Source organism: Rhinolophus ferrumequinum, chromosome 2 (assembly GCF_004115265.2).
Source record: "Rhinolophus ferrumequinum isolate MPI-CBG mRhiFer1 chromosome 2, mRhiFer1_v1.p, whole genome shotgun sequence".
Taxonomy (NCBI): domain Eukaryota; kingdom Metazoa; phylum Chordata; class Mammalia; order Chiroptera; family Rhinolophidae; genus Rhinolophus; species Rhinolophus ferrumequinum.
This window is the reverse complement of record NC_046285.1, coordinates 93,182,328-93,207,591: the sequence shown is the minus strand read 5'-3', so window position 1 is coordinate 93,207,591 and position 25,264 is coordinate 93,182,328. Positions and strand designations below refer to the sequence as shown.

Sequence of the window (25,264 nt, the reverse complement as noted above, 5' to 3'; positions counted from 1 at the left end):
GCATATGATATGATTTGATTTGTTGGAAGGTGCAGAACAGTAAGCATGAAACCGAGGGTCCTTGACTTTGATTAAATTTAGTTTTGAATCCTAGCTCTAGAAATCATCTCTCTCTTTCTCTTTCTCTCTCTCTCTCTCTCTCTCTCTCTCTCTCTCTCTCTCTCTCTCTCTCTCTCTCTCATCTCTATCTCCATCTCTCTATGTCTGACCCTCAGAGACCTAGCCTAATCACCAACCCCCGAGGCAGCAGAACAGAGTAGCTGGATGTGATTCAAATGGTCACACTGTCTAGACCTCTGGCAGGCTAAAGACAACATCTTTAGCTAAGTTATGTTTGAGCTCCTGAGCCCTAAGGTGGAACAACCCTCTGGCTACTTTCCTATGAGACCAGACAGAGGGACACTGGGAAAGACCTCAGAACTGTCTCAAGACCTGAAGAAATGATTCATTACCCTTACCTTATCTCTGACCAATCAGCTTCCAGCACGACCCTGAACCTTTAACCCACCATGTCTTGTGATTTTGCTCTTTATAATCTCTAACTTATACGCCATTGGGGATCCAGGTCTTTGAGCGCTGAGTTGTTTCTCCGGGTTTGGTGCCAGTTCCCTAAATAAACCTTTACTTTCTTTGCTGCAAACTCCTGTTCCTGTCTAGTTTCGCTTTGATGTGGGCAGGTAAAGTCCTTTTGTTCTTTTTATTTTTAAAGAAACTATATCATATATGCAACTATATTTTCTCTGTTTTTCTGAAACTATATGCAAGAAACTTAAGAATGGGTTACTTATAAGGAGTGAAGTAGAAGTCAGGGGGGCTGGAAAGGAGATGTACTGTTTATTTTATAACCTTTCTGTACAGTCTGAATTTACCATATACATATATTATTTTAAATATATAAGGAAAGCCATTTTAAAATGATCGATTTTTCTCTTTGATTATGTCTATAATAAGGTATTCACCAAGTTTGTATAGTGTGAGCAAAGCTAAAATTAAAAACAGCAGGTGACTGTTGTGACAAAATGAGAGCAAGCAAAGTGGAAATGCCTCCCACAAAGGAGAAAGACTTGGCGAGGCTTTTCCACTCCTCCTATTTGTAGAGACACAAATCTTTCCCAAACTGTCGCTGTGAGAAATTTTGAAAACTAAAACAAAACAGAAAACTTAAAAAAACAAATAAAAACTTGACGCCAATGGCATAAGAAGGAGAGTTCTTCAGTTAAGAACTAAAGCTCCTCTGTCTGTTAGGCTCAGAAGGATTCTTGCTCAGGACTTTTTTGAGCCAAGACAGTAGACAGCTAAAAGTGAGACTCTTGAAATGCTTTAACCAGAGGAGGTCAGCACATGGGTTCCAGTCCAGCTCTGAGGACCAGCTGCTACCAGCCATGTGGTGTCAAGAACAGCACACTGCTTTCATTTACATTCAACTCCTTGGCTTTGAAAGATCCCAGAATGCATGACAGTTTCCTCCCCTGCCCCGACACTGATCATCCATTTCTATTGTTTTTTGAGGTATCAGCTTAAACGTCAACTCAGAGAAATCTGACACCCCACCTATTTAGGGCTTTCTGATTTATATCGTACTCATTAATTCCACCCATCCATTTTTTCCATCTACTCTACCTTATCCCTTTCCCATCTAATCAACATAGTTATACGTACTATTAACCAGGTTCTTTGCTCAGCATTGGACATACAGTGGTGAGCAAACATCAAGAAATTCCTTCCCTTATGTAGTTTCCATTTTGGTGAGAAATAAAAAGATAGTTCAACTAACGCAAATAAGTGTCCACATATCAACAGGTACACTGAAAGCACAGTTTAAATAACAGCAGCAACAACAAAAAGAAACAGACAACAAACAGAAATAAAAGGAAATAATGGAATATACATGATATTATAGATGAGGGGCCTGGGACAAAAACTGGAACAGTTATATTTGGGATGAATATTAAGAAGAATATGTAATTAGAGCATAAGAAACCCACTAATTCCATTAAATCCATTTAATTCTCTTCTTGAATGAAGACAAGCAAAAGCATAAAGCACTCAGAAAAATAAGGAGAGGAGTAAAATCCAGCTATCTATGGAACAAATTCTCAGATCTTCAAATCCTAGTTCTATCTCTTTTGAGCCTAGATAAGTGAGTTTAGACAAGCAACAGCTTTCCTGAGCCTTGGGGTTATTATCTGTAAGTTGAAGATATGTTCTATCTCATGCGTTTATTGAAACCCTAAGAAGCGAGAATATACAAGAAAGTCCTTAGAACAGTGTCTGATATATACAAAAGCCTTCAGTATACTGTTTTTGAATCTGGACATGAAACCTGAGTGGATAGATCACAAATAGCACAGTACAGTGAACCTGAGCCCAAAAAACAGAAAAACATTCTTGTTTTTCAACAAACCCTAATAGCAACGAGTAGCATATCCACTATCCAGATTTTGGTTTCTAATAATATTCTCCAGTAAAAGGAACCATGGTTTTTTGGAGAAATGGCTGATTCTAGGATGGGAGCGGGAAATGTAAATACAAGATCAGCATTTTGTGGTGCTAGAAAACAAGGAAGTGGTAAAAGTGCTAAACACACACACACACACACACACACACACACACTGATAGGACCATAGGCACCAAACTGAAAGAACTCCCAATGGCCACAGCTGGAATAATCTGAGCACTAAAATAAAATAGCATTGGAGTATAATCCAAAGTATAAAATAAATATTCACGAGCCTATACTGACATAAAAATGAATGAATGAATGAATGAATGAATGAGGAAGAGAGACACATCTTCCAAGCAGAAGCATTCCAAATTCCAAATAATTTATGGAGATACTCCACCTACAAGGAGGTGGATAGTAACTCTTCTTCCTTAAGTGTTGGTAGTATATAGTGACTTCCTTCCAAAAAATACAGTGTGGAAAGGGCAAAGAAGGGGCAACATATGGGGACACCTGACATACATTATGTCAGCCAGGTAATGAAGATTAACATCAACAGCGACAAGTCATGTTCATAGTATGGACCCTTAATATGATGTGATGAAAATGGTACTTAACTTCTGTGCTCTTCCTCCAAAAATACCCCACAAACCCAGTCAAGTCATGAGAAAAAAATAATTCAGAGAAATACCAATTAAGGGACGTTCTACAAAATATTTCACCAGTACTCCATACTCCTCAAACCTGTCAAGGTAATAAAACCTGTCAAGGTAAAATAAGGGAAATCTGAGAAACTGTCACAGCTAAGAGCAAGCAGCCTAAGGAGACAACACTACTAAAATGGAATGCAGTGTCTTAGATGAAATCCTGGAAGAAAAAAAGGACATTAGATAAGAATATAGAAAATGTGAATAAGGTGTGGACTTTAGTTAATAACGTATTAGTGTCGGTTAATTGTGACAAATGTATCATACTAATTATAATATTAATAATAGGGGAAAGTGGGTGTGGTGTATATGGAAATTCTCTATACTGTCTTTGCTATTTTTCTTTAAAGCTAAACTGTTATAAATTTTTTAAAAGTTTATTTTTAAAAAAGACAAAGAAAACATTCTTGTAATGCCAGACATTTAGCATCCCAGGAACAATACAGAAAAGATCCCCATACACTTCCTAATTAATCCCCTATGGGAGTCAGGGAATGAAGAGCCAATGTGTTACATTTATTTACCCAAAGCCTGAGGAAGAGGTTATTCTGCCCATCTGTCTAAGCCTGTGTTGGCCTCTTGGTTGTTTCTTGGCTACAATTTCAAATGTAGGGTATATTGTTTCTATTCTGATTACTGAATATGAATAGCAGAGTAAACCTATTTTCTCTGTTTTTAATTAGTGACAATTCTACACTAAAGTCATGGTCTTTTTATTTTAAATTTAGGGTTTTCAGTGGAACACATAACTTTCCCACCAGTTCTGCTACAATTCCTCTAGCCTGACACTTTGTTGCTTTTCAGCATTAGCACATGTTTAACATGATACCAATTGATATTTCAAAATTGTACAATGGTTTTATTGTGAAGCTTTGCCTTCCTGGTTTGATTTTCTATGATATAGGTCAGTCAGCACATTATCCTTCACTGGAGACAACTTGCACCTTCCTCCCTCACCAAGGGACAAAGCTCACATCACGTTGAGCTGAGCAATACTCACTTCCGCAATGAGGGCGTGAGGAAAAGTCCTTGTATTACGGTATTAGACACTCATCCAGCGGGTTATTTTGAGTATTATATTACCAGAACTTGAAGAGCAACAATAATAACTCACTCTATTACAAAAGGAAAGATAAAAGAGAGAAAGAAAAGCGACAAAAAGCAAAAGGACTTCGCTGCTTACGTGCTTAAGATCTAGAGTAATTTTCTCCATTTTCCAAAAAAAGTTAATGCGGTTAAACTAAAACAATAGGAAGCGTTTCCAGGTTTATTTATGAGCCCAGAATCCTTGAAAATCCTATTTAGAACCATCCGGTGAAATTGGCTTTGGGACACGTCCCTCCCTTCACCCGTTACTCAGTCATTCAGCTTCAAGCATCTTTCTAACAATCGTTCTGTTGGGCGTCCGAGGACACAGCGGCTTGGCTAGAGTCCCCAGACCAGACTTTACCTGAATGTAGATAATCAGGTGGAGAGGATAAAAGTAATTCTGGCTCAGCTGCCACGAATTCCCCCCACGCCCCGCCCCACAAGTGCACCGATATTCCCGGCACAATGGGGACCCTCAGAAGCCCAGAAAACGTTATAACTGTCCCCTCCTCCTGTACTTTGTGTGGCCCGCGCCTGCCTCCGAGTGATGCCATCTTGAGATGTTAGCATCTTACAAGGAGTTAGTGAGTTTTGCATTCTAATCACGTCCCTCTGGCTTGGAAAACTTAACCCAACTTTGCAAGATGAGAACCTGCTGGTGTGGACCCTTAATTTTCTCTAACTAGAATTGACAAAAATCAGATGCTATGGGCAAGAAACCGAAGCCCTCGGGCCCCCCGCCCCCGCGCCCGTCCCTACCGCCGTTTCCCGGGTCGCCGGGTGCCAAGTGAGATGCCCCGCGGCCGACCCAACGCCGGGAGCCGGGAGACAGCCCTGCGCCAGCGCCAGCGCCAGCGCCGCGCCTAGAGCTGGACGTTTGGGGAAGCTGGTCCCAGCGGGAGCGGGTGGGAGGGTGGAGGTAACGGAGCCACTTACAGCCCAGGGCGACCACCAGGTAGCGCAGCAGCAGCAAGAGGAGGCGGTGGCGGCTCCTCCTCGCCATCTTCTCGGGGGCCGAGCTGTCTGCTCCTCGGAGACTGAGGGTCCTTGCGGCCGGAGTGCGGGAGGCCGGGCAGGGGCCCCTGAACTTCTGGAGCCGGAGCGCAAGACAGACTCGTGCAGCGGAGGGCGGGGAGGGGCGGCCCCTGATGCTACGTCAGTTTCCCCGGCCTGGGGCGCTTTCTCAGCTGGCAGCCTAAGGCAGGTCTCCGCAACCCGCGGAATGGGGGGTCTGGGCCTTCCTTTGGGGGGGAGGGGTGTGGAAGTCGGACAAGGTGCTGGCTGGGTCCTGATGAAGGGGCCCCAGAAGGCGAGGAGCGGAAGGGAAGCCCTGGCGGGCGTCCTGCCACCCCTGAGCCGCCGGGATTAATCGGCTTTGTGTCTGGTCCCGCGCGGAGCTGCCAGCTGTCCCCAGGGCGCGGAGCCGGGGGGCGGGGGGCACGGTGGAGGGGAACTCCGCCTGCCTTGCTCCAACTTCTCTCTTCCCCTCCTTGGTACAAAACGTCTTTTTTGGGTTTTCAGCCTAGAGATGGAGATTTGGGGAAATTTTTGTCTGGCGGTGGAGCGAAGCTACCGGCGAGGCGCTCTGGTGAGATGGGGTTCGCCGCTCTGCCTTGGACGTGGGGGTTGGGGGGCGGGAAGCAATCAAGACTCGTGCTGGAAGGCAGATCTCAGATTTTAGTCTTGGCCCCTTCTCACTGTAAGCTTTTTGCTCCTTGGAGATCCAAGGTGTGTTCTTTGCTTTTCACGTGTCAGAGTTGGAAGTTCGTCTAACAGTGTGAAATATTTATCATGTTTCTTTCTAGTTACGTAACTGCTGCCTGTGGAGTTTTCCACATGTTAAAACTCTACAGCTGCCCTTTGTCAGGTTTATTTTTGGTCTACCGTGCTTTTAAAAGGGAAACCCATTATGCATGCTCTGTTGCATGTTTTAAAAGTGACCCGCACTTACATGGCCCACACCGCAAAGGCTAAACAGGCAATTTTTATATTTGCTCCTAGGGACCAAAAATGTCTGGTGCATCCAAGAGTATTGACAGGTCTGGACAAAAGCCATTCCCAAGAAAAGAAACTGTTAGACATCTTTTTTTTTTTTTTAAGTAGAATAATGGATAAAGTTCTGCATAGAAGACAGTTGATTTAGTGGTGTGCACACAAAGAATTTAGCTAGCTCAGTGGACAAAGGCGACCAGAGTTTAGATATGCAGAGCTGTGAGGAATGAGGCATCTCTGCTGTTTCCTTGGTGACAGTGACGGAAGCTTAGTACCCAGGGACCCAAGGCTGGGAGAGGAGCAGAGGATCCAGTGGGCCCAGAAAGGAACGTCAAAATGGCAAAAATTTTAGAGCTCATACTCCAGTCAAGCAAGGAAAAGGGGCACAGATTTAACAGACTTCTGCCAGTTTTTCTGGGCAGTAACAAGAAAGATGTAATACTTTACAGGAGAAGTTGCTGGCATCCTCTTTTCTCATTCTTGCCACAACTATGTCTGTTGCTCCTCCCCAAAGATACACACACGCAAAAGGAATATTTTTCAAAATTTCTGTGACATCCCATCTGAATAATTGATTCACTCAGTTATTTATTGAGTGAATCAATAAAGACATTTGTCAAATGGCTGTAATATGCCAGATACAGATGAACAATGATGAACAAGATTGCCTCTTTGCTGCTAACCAGCTCACAGTCTTAAGGAGAGCGAGAGTCCCATCTGGGAAGACCTCTAATACCGTGTGATAAGTGTTACAGGAGGGCAGAAAATAATAGCTGCTTTTTATTGAGTGCTTTCTCAGTGGTGGATTCTGAATTGTGCAATATTTATCCCCCAACAACTCTGGAAGGGAGAAAATGTTATCATTCTCACTTTACAGATGAGAAAACTAGGCTGAGAGATACTTAATGTCTTGTTCAAGGTCAAGGATAAGAGGATGTTCCTCTGTTGGGGGTGCAGGCAGGGCTCAGGAAACCCTCAGGATTAACTAAAGAAATAAATATAAATTTCATCAGCATCTCCTAGAACAGTGATCACCAAGATTGTCTGCTCGTCAGATTACCCTAGAATCCTTAAATATGATTCTTTGCTTAATTCCGAGTCCCAGAAGTTTCAATCTCGGGCAGCTGGAAAGCTGTACTTCTCATAAGCACCCTTGTTGGTTCTAATGCAACTAGTCCATGGGCTGGTATGTGAATACCTTTCTAGAAGACAGGAGAAGCTGTGACCATGAAAGAATGAGATCAATCAGGAAAAAAAAAAGTGAATATTTATCTAGCGATAATATATGAAAATAAATGCAATACAAGGACCCGTGCAATAAATAAACAAACTAGACACAGTCCTTACACTCTTCATAAAAAACTAACTCCAAATGGATCACAGATCTAAATGTAAAATGCAAAGATATAAAACTCCTAGAAGATAACACAGGAGAAAATCTAGATGACCTTGGGTTTGGCAATGACTTTTTATTTTTGTAATTTATTTTTTAACTATAGCTGACATACAACATTATATTAATGTTATGTGTACAACATAGTGATTAGATATTTAACAAAGTGATCACCATGATAAGCCTTGTACTCATCTGGCCCCATACAACGTTATTACAATATTATTGACCATATTCCCTATGCTGTACTTTACATCCCTGTGATTATTTTTACAACTGGCTGTTTGCACTTCATAATCCCCTTCACTTTTGTGCCCACCCTTCCCCCCACCCCCTCGATGACTTTTTAGGTATACCAAAGGCACACCAATTAAAGAAAGAAGTGACAAACTGGGCTTCACTAAAATTAAAAACTTCTGCTCTGCAAAAGATGATCTCAAGAGAATTAGAAGACAAGCCATAGACTAGAAGAAAGTATTTGCAAAACTCATATCTGATACAGGACTGTTATCAAAAATATACAAAGAACTCTTAAAACTCAACAGTAAGAAGCAACCTGATTAAAAAATGGGCCAAAGACCTCAACAAACATCTCACCAAAGGAGATGACAAATGACCGTATGAAAAGATGCTCCACATCATTTGTTATCAGGGAGATTAAAATTAAAATAACAATGAGATACCACTACACACCTATTAGAATGGCCAAAAGCCAAAACACTGACACCACCAAATTCGGATGAGAATGTAAAAACTCTCATTCATTGCTGGTGGGAATGCAAAATGGTACAGCCACTTTGGCAGTTTTTTACAAACCCAAACATACTCGTAGCATATACAATCTCTTTCTACCCTCAGCACTTCTGACACCAAATGTGTGGGTTTTGCTTCCCTCACACCAACCAATTTTCCAACTTTCCAGATATCAAGTGGGTTCCTACGATTCAACTTAATTCTGACACTAAAGGTCCAGAACGAGTGCAGACCCCACAGGTTAAGGCCTCAGTTCCATGGCACTGCCATCCCTTCAGATGCCAGTCCCAAGGATTAGGTGCCCAGGATGTCCACACCTTTGTCCAACTTGACTACAAAGTTGTGAGTTCCCACAAATCCTTCCTTAGGTTTGAAAATTTGCTAGAATGGCTCACTGAACTCAGGGAAACCCTTTACTTACTATTACCTGTTTATTATAAAGGACATTATAAAGAATGGAAATGAAGAGCCAGGTGAAGCGGTACCATGGGGCGAGGTCTGTAAGGGTACTGAGCACAGGAGCTTCTGTCCCCGTTGAGTTGGGATGTGCCACCCTCCCAGCTTGTGGATGTGTTCACCAATGTGGAAGGTCCCTGAACCCTGTAGTTCAGGGGTTTTTATGGAGGTTTCATTACAGGGACTTGATTGATGAGATCCTTAGCCATTGGTGATTAACTCAAACTCCAGCCCCTCTCTCCTCCTTGGAGGTTGGGAGTGGGACTGAAAGTTACACCCTCTAATCGTGCCTAAGTCTTTCTGGTGACCGGTCCCTATCCTGGAGTTGTTTAGCCCTCAGCCACCCAAAGACCCACCTCACTCTGTAAATTACAGGGATTTTAGGACCTCTGTGAAAGGAACCAAGGAGAAAGACCAAATGTATATTATTGTATCACAGTATCAGAGGCATATTAAAAATTTGAGAAGTTTATTTGAGCAAAAATCGATTCAAATAGGGCAGCATCAAACCGGAAGTCCTGACAGGAGCTAGGGAAAAGGCGTCTATGGAGGAGGTGTGGAAGAAAAGGAAGGAAGGAAATTATTTGACTGTCTATAGCCTACAGCCTGATTGGCTATCTGTGATTAGTCGTCCTTAGCGTTTTTTGATTTCATAACTTTGAAAGCATTTACAGGTTTAGATTCTGGTTTGCTTACCTAAGCCATCACAGCAGTCGTGCCACCTCAGTCTAATGTCCCCCTTGTTTAATTAATTAACATATGGTGGCCAAGCCCCTTGTGATTTTAATGCCTCTAGTATTTTTGGCAGCTAGAATAATTAAACAATTTAATTCTTAATTAGGCCTTTGTTCACATGTTAACTGCTCTTCATCCTCAACTCCTTTTGTTCTCATAATTTTGTGTTGCTGATATACTGTTTCTTTGTCAAGTGGGAGGAGATCACTTCACGGTCTTGAGGAGAATTTATGAGTTTGTTTTACAGAAGGAAAGAATGTCTCCAAGGTAGCTGCGATCAGCTGCTGGTTGCCCAGGAGTCTGATATGAAAAAGTGTTATTTATGACTAAAGAAATACAGACTTGTCTCTCAGTTCCCTGGAACTTCCCTCTTCTCTACGCCTAGCTGCATAAAATCTCCCTATTTTTGCTTTTTGGGAGAGATGGATTTGAGAAATTTTGCTCTCCCATCCTCTGGTTTTGGCCAAATCGAATAAACCTTTCTCTATCTCCAAGCCCCTGTGTTTCAGTGTTTTGGCTTGCCAGTGCATCGGGCACACGGGTCTGAATTTTGGGAGGTCATTCTGCAAAAATGCCCTATTCAAACAGGGCCCAGTTGGGACCCCCAGAAAAGAGGCCTTGCAATGTCCCTGCCTCTCCTCTCCCTGCACTAGAGCTTAACAATTGAAAAGCCCCCTCCTTGTGGTTTGAGCTTGAAATGTCCCCTGCCCAGTTCCTTGCTTTAGATAATGACCCTGAAACTTGTGCTTGCTTATGGCCACAATACCCTTTACCCACTGATCACAATCTCTATGGCCTAGCATTCTTTCCAGGTGACTGCCATCACTGCTCCTGGGTTGATGACCACGATGGAGCGTCACATCCCCTGAGGGAAGACGCCAGGCAGACCCCTGGCACATCACGTGGCCTCTGGAGGAATGTCCAGATTTTCCCTTAAATATTCCAGGCTTGTCTGGGAATGTGGAGGCAGTTTTTGGAGGTGTTAACCCGCTGCCTTCTCAGACCACCGGTGCTCTGATAATAAACGCTTATTCTATGACCCAACTTCTGTGTGGGTCTATTGGCTGAGAGGTGCAGGCAGCACGAGCCCTGGATTCGTTTGGCCTCCGATTTCAATATGATCCAGCAATCACGCTTCTTGGTATTTACTCAGAGGAGTTGAAAACTTTTGTTCACACAAAAACTGACACACAAATGCTTATAGCAGTTTTATTCATAATTGCCAAAACTTGGAACTAACTAAGATGTCCTTCAGTAGATTAGTGGATAAACTGTGGTATATCAGGACAATGAAATAATATACAGAGCTAAAAAAAAAAAAGAGAAAAAAGAAAAGCTATCAAGCCATGAAAAGGTGTGGAGGAAACTTAAACGCATGTTATTAAGTGAAAAAAAGTCAATCTGAAAAGGCTACATGTGGTATGATTCCAACTATAGGGCATTCTAGAAAAGTCAAAACAATGGAGGCAGTAAAAAGATCAGTGGTTACCAGAGATTAGGGGAGAGGGAGGGATGAATAGGCGGAACACAGAGGACTTTGAGGGCAGTGAAACTATTCTGTATGGTACTAACAATGACAGAGAGATGTCATTATACATGTGTCCAAACCCACAGAATGTATCACACCAAGAGCGAACTCTAGGGTACCATATGGGCTCTGGGTGATGATGTGTCAAGGTAGGTTCATCAGCTGTGACAAATGCACCACTCTGGTGAGGGATGTTTACAATGGGAGAGGCTGTGCATGTGTGGGGGTGAGGGGTACATGGCCAATCTCTGTGCCTTCTGCTCAGTTTGGCTGTGACCCTAAAACTGCTCTGAAAAAGAAACTCTAATAATAATATTGAAACAAACAAAACAGAAGACCTAGGGAAAAAACACAAGAGAGAGAAGTCAAAAAAGTAGGAGAGTCACCAGGAGAGAATCAGGAATCAAAAGGGGAGTTGAATGCTGAAAAGAGGATTTGAGAATTGTCTTCTGTGGTTAGCAGTGATGAGGGCACTGGCCATTTGGACGATCGAGAAAGCAAGTCTCTGATCAACTTGCAGAGAAAACTTAAACAGACTTGTGTTCTGTACTTACTAAAGTATTAAACAAATGTATTGGATAAAAATAAATAATGAAATGATTAGAAACAGCAAGAGCAGATGGTGAAAGAATAACAGTAGTTATTGCTGCTTCATGATGAGTGGTTGGGAGTTGGTTTCACTGTTGTTCTGCTTGTAAGAATCCCTACCTCAGAGAACAGGGGACAAGTTGTAGGGAGGAAATACCATGGGAGACCCTCAAAACTCTGTTCTAGTTTTCCATCCATGAGCATACTGTCCCTCCCCCACCCACCGTGTGTCATAATCACTTTCACTGACACTGTAAGCAGTCTTGTCAGGGGAACATAAATGGGACCTTGGTGTTTTAGAATCTCTTACCGTTTTTCATTCTTTCCACCCACTCTAATTCTGAATTCTACGTAATGTTGAGGAGGTGTGGAGGCCCATTGCCTCAAACAAGCAGCGTGGGGGAGGGCTGGCTTTAAAGTGAATGACTTCTCACAACATCTCAGTTTTGGTATTTCTGTGTCGAATGGGTTATTTTTCCTCCTGGGTGTGGAGAAGGTGCTGGAAACTGTGCCCACACTGCAATTTAGAGAAAAGAGAGAGGCAGAAGTCTCTATTTTCAACACCACACAATTCTCGAGTGCCTCTCCTATAAATTTTAAACTCCTATGGGTGGAATGTAAGGTCTTTAATGGGATCTTCCTTACATACTTACCCCTCGTTATTATTTTCTCAGATGATTTTCTGGAATACTCCTCATTTGAACATTCCATTCTTATGTGCCCACAAGCACACTCACGCCTGTGCTCAAACCACAGCTCTTTCCAGCCAAATACATATATTCAGAGAAGCCCACAGTGTCTCCAGCCTGTACGTAGCCTTCCTCACTCTCCCAAAGTGACATCTTTCTTCAGGTACATTATAACAAAACTCCAAGAAGAAGAAGAGAAAAGTGCTCCAAGAAGAAGAAGAGAAAAGTAGCCTCACCTGGTTCTAATCGCTACAAGCAGGAACATTCCTTCTTCCATGTTCTCTGCTCCTAAATTAAATGACATCACTAAGGTGATTCCACCTACCCATTAGGTGAAGTTCACCAGCAATCAATAAATTACTTATTACTGCTTGCTTGCTTTTTTTTTTAAAGCACATTTACCATCAACTTAATAGATGGTCTCTTTGTTGAATGATAATTAGAAATTTCACAGGGAATTAGGTAATATGAAAATGATTTTTAAATGGAATTTACTTGGGGGAGGAGCTAGCATTGAACAAACACTTACCAGGGGCAAACAAAGGACGGACAGGCATCAGTTAATCTACAAGCATGGAATCCTAACAACTAAAACGTGGGGAGAACTTAGAGGTAATTTCTAACTCCCTCCCTCCCTACATGGCTCCCTCCATCATTTCAGAGTTAAGGATGATAAGGCCCAAAATGGTGAAATGACTTACTTAAGATCACACAGCAAGAAAGAGCCAGGCCTGGAACACGAACCCGTTATGTCTTCCCTGTACAGTCCCCAAATCAGTATAGATCTCATCATTTCCCACCCCCACCTCATTTTTCTCCACTATTTCCCCTCCTTCCTTCTCTTCCATCCTTTCTATCTTCCATTATCCACTATGAATTAAGCAGCTATTATAAGCCAGCCGCTGTGCTAATGGTTGGGGACACAATTATGTGCAACAACAGACACTGTCTCATCTCATGGAGATGTAGGTAGGGGAGATAGACATCAGTCAGGCAAAGCAAGCAGGCTCACCAAGGGAGCTTTTCATAAGGCGCTTGCCTAGTTGGGAGGTCAGGGAAGGCTTCTCTGAGGGAGCACCACTTCAGCTGGAATCTGAAGGAAGCAGGAGAAGACAGGTGGAAATAACAGTCTATGGAAAGGGAACATCATGTGTAGGACCCTGTGACAAGTACTAGAGAATGAGAGTTGGCAGGTGGGGCGGCAGCACAAAGGTGGAGAGGGAGAATGATGGTGACCCTGGAGTGCCACTGCTTAAAACCTTCAGTGGCTTCCAGCAGCTTTTAGAATAAAAGCAGAATATACAGTGGTACCCCCTTATTCGCAGTTTTGCTTTCCACGGTTTCAGTTACTTTCAGTCAACTGTGGCTTAAAAATATTAAACGGAAAATTCCAGAAATAAACAATTCGTAAGTTTTGAATTGCATGCTGTTCTTAGTAGTGTGATGAAATCTCTCGCTGTCCCAGTCCATCCCACCCAGGATGTGAGTCATCCCTTTGTCTAGTGTATCCAAACTGTGTACCCTACCCACCCATTAGTCACTTAATGACCATCTGGGTTATCAGATCAACTGTCTCAGCATTGCAGTGCTTGTGTTCAAGGAACCCTTATTTTACGGATTAATGGCCCAGAGTACAAGAGTAGTGATGTAGTGATGCTGGCAATTCAGATATGCTAAAGAGAAGCTACAAAGTGCTTCCTTTAAATAAAAAGGTGTGTATGTAAAGGAAAAAAAATATATATATATATATATACAGACACACTATATGTATATATACACACTATATATACACACACACACTATATATATAATATATATATATATATATATATATATAATATATATATATATACTCATCCTTCTGTCTCTGCTCAACTGTCATTTCCTTAGACAATGTCCTTGCCCTTCCCAACTGGATCAAATCTTACTATTACCAGCTCTTATCACCCCCTTCCTCTCTGGTATCATAGCTGTGATTTCACACTCAATTAATCACAATCAGTCACTAGCAGTAGATTGTGGATTCCATGAAGGCAGGGTCCATCTAATTTTTGGCTCATTATTATATTCTCTTTGCCTAACAAAGTGTGTATTCATTAGTAAATGCTCAATAAATATTTGGCTACTGGATAAATATATAGATCTGTATATCTTTGGCAAGAGTGTGATTGTTCTGTAAGTTTTTCTAACCTAATGTCTTAGTTTAGGATTCTATAGCTAAGTACCGAAGACTGGGTGATATATAAACAACAGAGATTTATTTCTTAGACTTCCGGAGGTTAGGAGTTGAAGATCAGGGTGCCAGCACGGTTGAGTTCCAGTGAGACCCCTCTTCCGGTGGCAGAGAGCTGACTTCTCATTGTACCCTTACACTACAGAGAGAGAGCTAGCTAGCTCTCTAGCCTATTCTCATAAGGACACTAATCCCATTGACGAGGGCCTCAGCCTCATGACCTAATCACCTTCCAAAAGCCCCACCTCTAAATACCATCACATTGGGATTAAGATTTAACATGTGAATTTTGAGGGAACACAAACATTCAGTCCATAACACCCAACAAAGCCTTTTTTAAAATCCGTAGTACTTTTAAGCTTCACTATCTATATAGGAATCTCATTGCAAAGCTCTATTTTCATTTTATCCTTTGCTTCTCCACATGAAAGAGCTGAGAGTTGGAGTGAGGTCCAATAGATTGCCCCAGGACACCCAGCTTGTCAATAGCAGGACAAGACTTGAGTCCAGGTCTGTTTATATCTAAAGCCTTTACTCTACAACAATGTCATGTTATTGCCACTGTTTCGACCATCTTTCCAAGTCAGTCAATCGACTGCAACACCAGACCTGATGGCATCATTGTGTTTACTGTAGGGATATAATAACTTATTTAACACATTAATATTTTATTTACTTTTAGGTTGTTTTGATTTTTTAACATTATAAAGAAAGCTGTGCTAAAGAAACCATCAACAAAACCAAAAAGAAACCAACAACATGGGAGAAGATATTTGTAAACAACACCTCCGGTAAGGGGCTAATATCCAAAATATATAAAGAACTCACACAAGTCAACAACAACAACAACAAAAAACCCCCAAACAATTCAATTAACAAATGGGCAGAGGACCTGAATAGACAGTTTTCCAAGGAGGACCTACAGACGGCCAACAGATATATGAAAAGATGCTCAACATCACTAATTATAAGGGAAATACAAATCAAAACCATAATGAGATATCACCTCACACCTGTTAGAATGGCTGTTATCAAGACAAGAAATAACAAGTGTTGGAGAGGGTGCATAGACAAGGGAACCCTCATACAATGTTGGTAGGAATGTAAATTGGTGCACCCACTATGGAAAACAGTATGGAGGTTCTTCAAAGAATTAAGAATAAAATTACCATATGACCCAACAATTTCTCTTCTGGGTATCTACCCTCAAAATTTGAAAACACTTATTCGTAAAGATATATACCCATATGTTCATTGCAGCAATATTCCCGGTGGCTAAGACATGAAAACAACCTAAGTGTACTTCGATGGGTGACTGGATAAAGAAGATGTGGTACATATATACAATGTAATACTTTAAAAATATGAAATATGGCCATTTTTGACAACATGGTTGGATCTTGAGAGTATTATGCTAAGTGAAATAAGTCAGATGGAACAGGAGAACCATATGACTTCACTCATATGTGGGATATAAAACAGAAAGCAACAAATGAACAAATAAAATAAACAATAAAAACCAAACTCATAGATACAAAAGAATGGTGGTTACCAGAGGGGAAGCGGGGTAGGGGGAGGATGAAGAGGGTAAAGGGAGTCAAATATATGGTGACGGAAGGAAACTAGACTGAGTGGTGAGCACCCAGTAGAGTATAACAGATTATAAAGTTGTACATGTGAAATTTATATGTTATTAACCAATGTTATCCCAGCAAATTTAAACAAAAGAAAGCTGTGATACACATCCTTGTATCTTTGTACTTTGTCTCGTTTTTACCTCAGCGTAATTGGTGAGTAAAAATGTAAGGCAGTTTTTGATTCATATGGCCACATTTGCAATAGGAAACCTGAGTCTTAGTAGTGGATTCTGTTACCTGCCTATTTACCAAGAGAGCAAGTATTTCTGCCATTGTGCCAACAACAAAAAACACAACTTAAAAAATATTTTTTGCATTTTGGTTAATTTGTCTTGGAGTACAGAAAGAAAGATATACTCCCCTGTAGCCCTTTTTATTTGGGCCTAGTCCTCAAGGTATTCTTTTGAAGTACAGAATTTAGCATATACTCCAACTTAAGGCAGATAAATAGGAGAACATGTAACGAAACCAGGCTGCTTTTAATTTATTAATGTTTACTATGGATCCTGAACACATTTTTCTCCAGTGTATCTGCATAAACCTTCATTTTTGTTTTTGTTTTTTGCCAATCATATTCTTAATGCTAATGAAATTCTTTAGCTAGAACGACTTCTTATCAGCATCTCAACTGTATTCTTTTATCTTTAAGATCTTTGTGAAGGGGTTAGAGAACGTGAATAAACTGGGTTTACCTTGCTACAGCAAAAATTCGATGGGATGGACAAGGAACAGAATGATGCGTTTCACTTCCAAATATTTAGGTAGGAATTCTACTTGGATCTGTGTTCTTGGATCTGTCCCCTTTAAACCAGGTGGATATTTTTAGTCTTTCTAGAATGTTCTTTTTGGCCCTGATGAAAAGTAGCTGACTGGAAGAACAGCAGAAGATTAACATTTAGTTTCACAAGTGATAATGCAGCGACAACATTCTGTCCAGCACACAAGCCAAGATTTATGTTTCTCTGGAGAAGTCAAGAAAGGGCGTATTTTCTCATATTAGACTTTAAAACCCTCTCACCGTTTGTTTCACTGAATTTTAAGGCTTGCCTAGTGCATTATAGATGTGAGGACTCCTAGTAATTGGAAGAGTTTTCAAAAATATTTTTTTGTGTTGTGTGGAAGTGTAATATTATAAAGAAGGCCAGGCTGTGGTTCTCTGAAGTGCAGGAATCCTCACAGGCACAGAAGTTCAAATGCTTGTCTGCTGGCTTGGAGCCAGTAATCACAATGGCGGGAACAGTGGAGACTGAAAATGCCTGGTGAGGTAGATTCTGTTTAATAGGCAGGATACGGGGCCAGAGCACATGGCAGAAATGGCCATCCTTAATCATTCCTTCCTGGAATAGGAACTTAACATCCTGGAGTACTGAAAAATCAAAAGTGGGAATATATTGGTCATTGCACAAACACCACTTTTTTTTTGCCTAGAGATACTCTCAGATATGCCGCCTAACACCTCTGGAAATTCAGTTGCTCCTATAATAGGAAATGGGACTGAATATGTGATTTTAAAGACATTTTCAATCATAAAACTAGGCTCCTCTTATCTTTGAGTCTTCAAATTCAGAAACGAAAAATAAACAAGTCTTCTAATAACAATAGCATATTGCATGCCAAGTTGTCAATATAATAAGCAACCTGTACTCAACTCCTACAGATTGTTTTCTCTTCTTGCCTCCAGCTATTTAAAACACACACACACACACACACACACACACACACACACACACACACACACACTTTTTCTCTATCTCTTACAAATTGTTTAAGGTTTACTTAATTTTACCCTAGTAAGTCAAGCATGTTAGAATAGAAAGGGATTTAGGGAGCTAAAAGCAAAGAGCTGGCTTGATTGTGCCATTTGAATTGGAATTTATAAGACCAACTATTTCTTTTCTCATCTCTTCTGATCTTCCTTTTATCATCACTTTTTTCTACACTCCCTTTCCTGCTTTCTGCATTCAAAAGATTCAGTATGTTGACTGAGATTCTTAATTAAGAAAAAGCTACTGGTATTTAGCCAAATCTTTCCACAGCATTTTTCAATGACGCGTGCTTTGGCTTTTGGCCTAACTTGACCTCAGTCTTCATCAATAGTTTAGCATTAAAGAGAACTCTGTTGTTTGAACCCCTCGGGAAACACCAAAGAATCAAGTCTCGGCTGGTACTAGGACCAAGTCTAACAGGTCCAAGTTTTTTTCTCGTCTCCTGTTAGTAGGGCAAAAAGTGATGGGAATAATAATGGAAATTTTGTGGTACTGGAAATCTCTCCAGTTTTAACCTCAAAAGTTTTAGTTAAGTATAACTCATCTTTTATGCAAGAAAATGTCATTTAAAAAAAAAAGACACACAGGAAAATTAAGGGCGAACTAGAATATCTGAATTTATATTCAAATACTTCAGAAAAATACATAAGAGAAGAAGCAAAATGTAGCAAATCATTAACCCAGGAGGTGGGTAAGTAGCATATGGTATAACATTTTTCTTCTTTTCAGTAGGGCTGAAATATTTCAAACCTTTCACACACATTTCAAAATTTCATATATGGAACAAAAAAAGTTAATAAACAATCTCTTCATAGATAAAGAACCAACGTGTATTGAATTAATTTGGTATCCTCTCCCCCAAGCTAACTTGTTAGCTCTTCAAAATAGTAAAATAGACAAAAATCTCTTGGCTATATTACTGGCTCCAAAAGAAATGATCACTATCAAAACAAGTTTAATTTTACAGCGGGCTTGACTGAGAGTTGGAAGGCCAATTCACCAGGGGAGAAAAACAGAAACTTCTCTTCGTTGTTTTCATGTTGCTCTCTCCAGCTAATTCTAACACCGCTGCTTTTCTGGAGAAACAGAACAAAGGAAAGAAGGCAAAGAGGAGGTAAGGCAGCGGGACACGACTTCGTGGGGATTTCACTTGCTTAGGAGAAGTAAATAAAATTACACTTTCTCAAAAAACAAACAAACAAAACACACCCAGTTCTAAGTTTAAAAAATAATTTTAATGACTTTTAAGAAAGAAAGGGTGTATTAGTCAGGACTTGAGAGTAAGCGGTGGGGGGACTTAAAAATTGTTTTGGAGGTCCACACATATTTTTTCCATTCACACGTTATCCAAATGCTTCCCAGTTAAGGAGAGGACTGTCCACTGTACTGTAAAACGGTGCTTCTCAGACTCTAACAGGCATCAGATTCAACAAGGATCTTGTTAAAATGCAGGTGCTCATCCAGTGGGTCTCAGCTGGGGCGGAGCACCTGCATTTCTAACAAGCTCCCAGATGGCGGTGGCGCTGCTGAGCAAAAGACCACAATAAAGAACAAGGCGATATTCCAATATGATTGAATAGCTGCATCTTTTCCTGCTACTGAAAATAACAAGCTGCAGAAAGAGTGGCACGTGAGGAAGGTTGCTCATCCTACATTTTCTTACCATGGAAAAATCTGAATATTCTAGGTCGTGAATTCTCAGTGGACACAATATTGCCCCAGGACAGGGCAGGAAGTGGGTAGAGGAATTAATTGTTGAGCGTGAAAAAAGCTTAAACAGATCTACAGTATATCAATGGTATTAAAATGTCACGGGGGCCTTTGGAAAAATGTCTAAAAAAGCTACCTGGGGAAGGTATAAGGAGACAACGTTTGAGAACCACTGCTCTAAACTACTATAAAATCTTGTAAAACTGGGGCAAGTAAAAACCAGCCAGCCAACCTGCTTATAAATTAAATACTCAGTTATCAGTATTTGGGATTTCTGTTATGTATCACTACCTATATTCCCAAATTCTCATTGACAAAAATGATGGAAAATTTTATTTAAGTAAGATCACACTTACTATTTTTTCCAAGCTTCTGAATATTGCAGATTGAATTTTCTAGTTTTTCCAAGCATCTGAATATTGCAGATTGCAAAGAAAAGGGATGAGAATAAAATACACAGTGACTATCAGAGATGATTTATCCCAGCAGGAAAATTAACCTAAGCTGAACACAAAACAATGAGATTATAAATACGTGAACAGTTTAAAACTGAGATTGCAAATACGCTCTTTTTTCAGTGTTTCAAATGTGCATTGCCCTCCAAATGCATTTCCTTATACTCCTAATCTATTTTACATGTAATTATTTTTTCTAAGAATGGGGTAATATGAGCCCCTGTAGTTGTTACACACTTGATGCAGAATGTTTGAAAATCAAATAACACATAATTCCATTTCATTATGGCTATGTACAAAACTATTTCTGATGCCCCAAAAGGCTGGGCTGCCAACTGGTGTGTAGGGAAGAGGCCTAGTGCCTTCTGCTAGGTTAGGGAGCCCAGCAGAAGCATTGCTGCCATTGCCACATGAAGCAGAGTCAGAAACTGTCCAGATCTGGATTTGAGCTAGTCCCAGGAGGTTCCGAGGATGAAGAGGCCATGACCAGTAACAAGAGGTCATGACCAGCTGACCTTACATAGTGCCTCCCGTGGATTAACTGCTTTCATCATCCTTGCGGGCTACAAGGCAGGTATTATAATTACTCCAGTTTTTCATATGATTAATTGGAAGCATGAGGTGCAAATAAACTTTAATAAAAGTCAAGGGCTAGGAATTGGAGAGGAAGAATTTGAATGTAGGCAGCTTGGCCCTGGAAACTGTGCTCCTATGTGCCAGTTGGCGGTGGCTTTGACCTGGCAGGACTTACCTTGTGTCTTCTTCCCGGGCGTGTCAAGGCTGATGGATGGTAAGAGACAGTCAAGTGTCTGACCGAGGGATGAGGAATCAGGCATCCTCTCGAAAAGGCCAGCCAGACCGGTCAGGAATCTTTAAAAATAGTTTTATTAATATAATTCATATGCCACCCAATTCGGCCATTTAAAGTATAAATTCAATGGTATTTAATGTATTTAGAGGGATGTGCAACTATCACACCTAGTTTTAGAACATTTTTGTCCCTCCTAAGAGAAACCCAGTACTTTCTTTTATTGATAATGTTCAGTTGTATGGATAAACCACATTTTGTCTTCGATCCATCAGTTTATGAACAATTTGGTTTGTTTCCACTTTGGGGGTATAATGAATAATGCTGCTGTGAACATTCATGTACAATTTTTTCATGTGGATGTATTTTTTTTCATTTCACTTGGTATACGTCCTGGAGTTGAAATGCTAGGTTACGTGACAATTCTATGTTCAGCATTTTGAGGCACTGCCAGCCTGTTTCCCAAAGCAGCTATACCACTTCACATACCCACCAGAACTGTGTGAGGGTTCCAGTATCTCCACATCCTCACCAGCACTTGTTAATGTCTGCCTTTTTAACTATAGCCATGCTGATAGGAATGAAGTAATATCTCATTGGCTTGGATGTGCATTTACCTGATGGTTAATGATGTTGAGTATTTTCTCATTGCATTGCATGCTTGTTGGTCATTGTTATGTCTTCTTTGGAGAAATGGCTATTCAAATTCTTTGCCTGTTTTAAACTTGGATTATTTGTCTTTGTTTTTGCTATGGGGTTGTGTATTTTATGTGTTATGGATACAAGTCCTTGGTTAGATACAAGAATTGCAAGTTTTTTTCTCATTCTGTGGGTGTCTTTTCACTTTCTTGATGATTTGCAGCACAAAGTTGTTTTTCATTCTGATGTAGTCCAACTTATCTATTTTTTCTTTTGTGACTTGTGGTTTTGGTGTCTCATCTAAGAAACTACTGCCTAGCTCAAGGTCAAAAAAGAAAATGGACTCCTGTGTTTTCTTCTGAGAGTTTTATAGTTTTAGCTCTTACATTTAGGTGTATAATCCATTTGAGTTAATTTTTATATATATTGTGAGGCAGAAATGTAACTCTTGTGTATGTTGTCTGGTATGGGAATTATATCTCAGTAAACAACTCCATTCTTTGCATGTGGATATCCAGGTGTCCCAGCACCATTTATTGAAAAAAAAAATCTTTCACCATTGTGTCTTGGCACAGGTATCAAAAATCAATTGACCATAAATGTAAGGGTTTATTCCTGGACTCTCAATTTATTCCATTATTCTATATATCTACCCTCATGCCAGTGCCTTATTATCTTGATTATTGTAGCTTTGTAGTAAGCTTTGAAATCAGGAAGGATGAGTCCTCCAGTTTCAGTCTTCTTTTTCTAGATTGTTTTATTCTAGGTTCCTTGTAATTCTGTATGAATTTTAGAATAAGCTTGTCAATTTCTTGAAAAGCCAGCTGAGATTTTGATAGGAATGATATTGCATCTGTGAATCAATTTGGGGAGTACTGCCGTCTTAACAATGTTAAGTCTTCTGATCCATGAACATGGGATATCTTTCCATTTATTTAGATCTTTAATTTCTTTCAATGATGTTTTGTAGTTTTCAGGGTACAAGTCTTATGCTTCTTTTGCTAAATTTATATCTAAGTGATTTATTCTTTTTGATGCAATTATAAATGGAATTGTTTTCTTAACTTTATTTTCAGAATTTTCATTGCTGCACTATGGAAATACAATTGATTTTTGTATATTGATCTTGTATCCTGAAATCTTTCTGTACTCTTTCATTCTAATGCTTTTTAAAGTGGAATTTTTAGGATTTCCAGATAGAAGATCATGTCATCTGCAAATAGAAATAGTTTTACTTCTTCTTTTTCAATCTACATGCATTTATTTCTTTTTCTTGCCTAATTGCCCTGGATATAACCTCCAGTACAATGTTAAATAGAAGTGGAAAGACTAGACATTCTTTTCTTGTTCCTGGTTTAAGGGAAAGTATTCAGTCTTTCACCATCATGTATAATGTTAGTTGTGGACTTTCATAAATATCCTTTATCAGGTTAGGAATTTCCTAGTCCTAGTTTGTTGAGGTTTTTGTTTTTGTTTTTGTTTGCTTTTGTTTTTTAAATCAATAAACATTATTGCATCTATTGAGATTGTCATGTTTTTTTTTTTTTGGTCCTTTTCATATGTATTACATTGATTGATATTTGTATGTTAAAGTACTCTGCATTCCTGGGATAAATTCCATTTGGTCATATTATATAATCTTTTTATATATTGCAGATTCAGTTTGCAAGTATTTGTTGAGGATTTTCTCTACCAATATTCTTGTGATGTCTTTGTCTGGTTTTAGTATCAAGATAATTCTGGCCTCATAAGAGTTGAAAAGTGTGCCTGCCTCTCCTATCTTTCAGAAGAGTTTGTAAAGAACCAGTATTAATTCCCCTTCAACTGTCTGGCAGACTTCACCAGTAAAGTAATCTGGGTCTGGTCTTTATTTGTGGGAAGTTTTAAATTATTAATTTGATCTCTTTACTTGTTATAGGCTTATTCTATTTGTTTCTATTTCTTTCAAAGTCAGTTTTGCTGGTTTCCTTCTTTCTGGAAATTTGCTCATTTCATCTAAGTTATCTAATTTGTTGGCATACAGTTGTTCATAGTTTTTCTTGTAATCCTTTTAATTTCTATAACATTGGTAGTAATGTGCCCTCTTTCATTCCTGATTTTAGTAATTTGTGTTTTCTCTTTTTTTGGGGGTGGCGGGAGTCAATGTAGCTAAAGGTTTGTCAATTTTGTTCATATTTTCAAGAAACCAACTTTGGGTTTCATTGATTTTTCTCTTTGTTTTTCTGTTTTCAATGTCATTGATCTCTGCTCCAATCTTTATTATTTCCTTGCTTCTGCTAGCTTTGGGTTTATTTTGCTCTTATCTAGTTCCTGAAGGTGAAAAGTTAGCTATTGATGTGAAATACTTTTTACTGTAGGCATTTACAGTTATAAATTTAGGAAGGAACGGGGGTTATCTGGGGGCGGAAGATTTAATAGTCCGATAGAAACCTACTGGTAAGATTGGATTATAAGTTTACTTGAATGCCTTTACTTAACCTCTGATTCTATGACAGGGCAACATCCAACATGCACAAGTGAAATTCATAAACTCCAGTAGAGCTTTTGTTTTAATAGTGACAATTATGAAAAGAGTTCATATAATTTTTAATTCTGAAGGATGATTTGTTTGATGACAATTGTGAACCTGTCATGTCTAGTAATTCTGCAGTCTGAGAAATTGTTACTGGCATTTGCAAGCATGGCAGAAATTTAATAAACTGTCGCCAAACCATTTGCTTGTTTGAATGCCAAGGTTTCCTTCCCCACATCACATGTAGTGCCCTGCTGCCAACAGTTATCAAAATACTCCCACAGTTGTCACAGAGAGAATTGTTCAGAGAATTACTATTTCTTTATTCTTGTTGTCCCTATATTTCACTGCCTTGCCACTTCCATGTGGGAGCTTTTCTTGAATAACTTGAATAATGTCAGTATGGAGCAGGTATTAAATAATGGATTGAAAAATAAGAATATCTGAGATATAGTTATAAAGAGATATAGATATAGAATGCAGCAAGATTGGAAAGAATGACTTTCATGCTTTACTCTCTCAGTAATCCTAATGTCTGAATTTTTATAAGAAAACTATGTTGTTTGTGAAATGTAAAACAAACAAAAAAAGTATAAAAACAAGAGAGAAAGAATCTAAAGGAAAACATTATGAAAAGTCTAGTTCGATCAACTCATTCTAATTGAATGTATGTGATTGTGTGGTACAAGTATTTATAATAGGATTTAGAGATAAAATCCAGCACTTTGAACCAAAGATTGGTAAGAAATTATTGTCTCTGAGTTTGTGTTTTCTGTGATGATGTCAACTGGTAAATGCCAGGACAGGTAAAAAAATTTTTGCATATGAAACAGAAAAGTTATTTCTTGGAAAGAAGTTTATCAATTTTGTTTATCTTTTTTTTTAAGGTGTAAGACTAGAGGTTGTGACCTTGAACCTCAGTCACCAATTCAAAGATGCATGAAAGTGTAGCTTTTTAGCACTATAATATTTGCAACCATCTTCTAGAATGAACATGTACATGCTTTGTCATGTATGTTAATGACTTTGATTGGCACTTTGGCAATACCTATCAACATATAACCTTGACTGAGCAATTCTACTACTAGGAACCTCTTGTAAAGAAATACTTATACCACTGCACAGATCAAA

General features: G+C 39.6%; 1 protein-coding gene across 2 annotated transcripts in view; it reads right to left on the bottom strand.

Moving 5' to 3' along the window:
* The window catches only part of JAM2 (junctional adhesion molecule 2), a 50,512-nt gene extending 44,688 nt beyond the window's left edge, over nucleotides 1–5,824 (bottom strand). Inside the window, exon 1 of one of the 2 annotated variants that reach the window (XM_033129601.1) lies at nucleotides 5,176–5,824. In XM_033129601.1, coding sequence (XP_032985492.1) covers nucleotides 5,176–5,242 — 67 coding nt within the window. In that variant the 5' untranslated portion in view covers nucleotides 5,243–5,824. The remainder of the gene's footprint in view (nucleotides 1–5,175) is intronic. The other variant, XM_033129619.1, reaches the window with a different exon arrangement.
* Nucleotides 5,825–25,264: the final 19,440 nt, after the last annotated feature.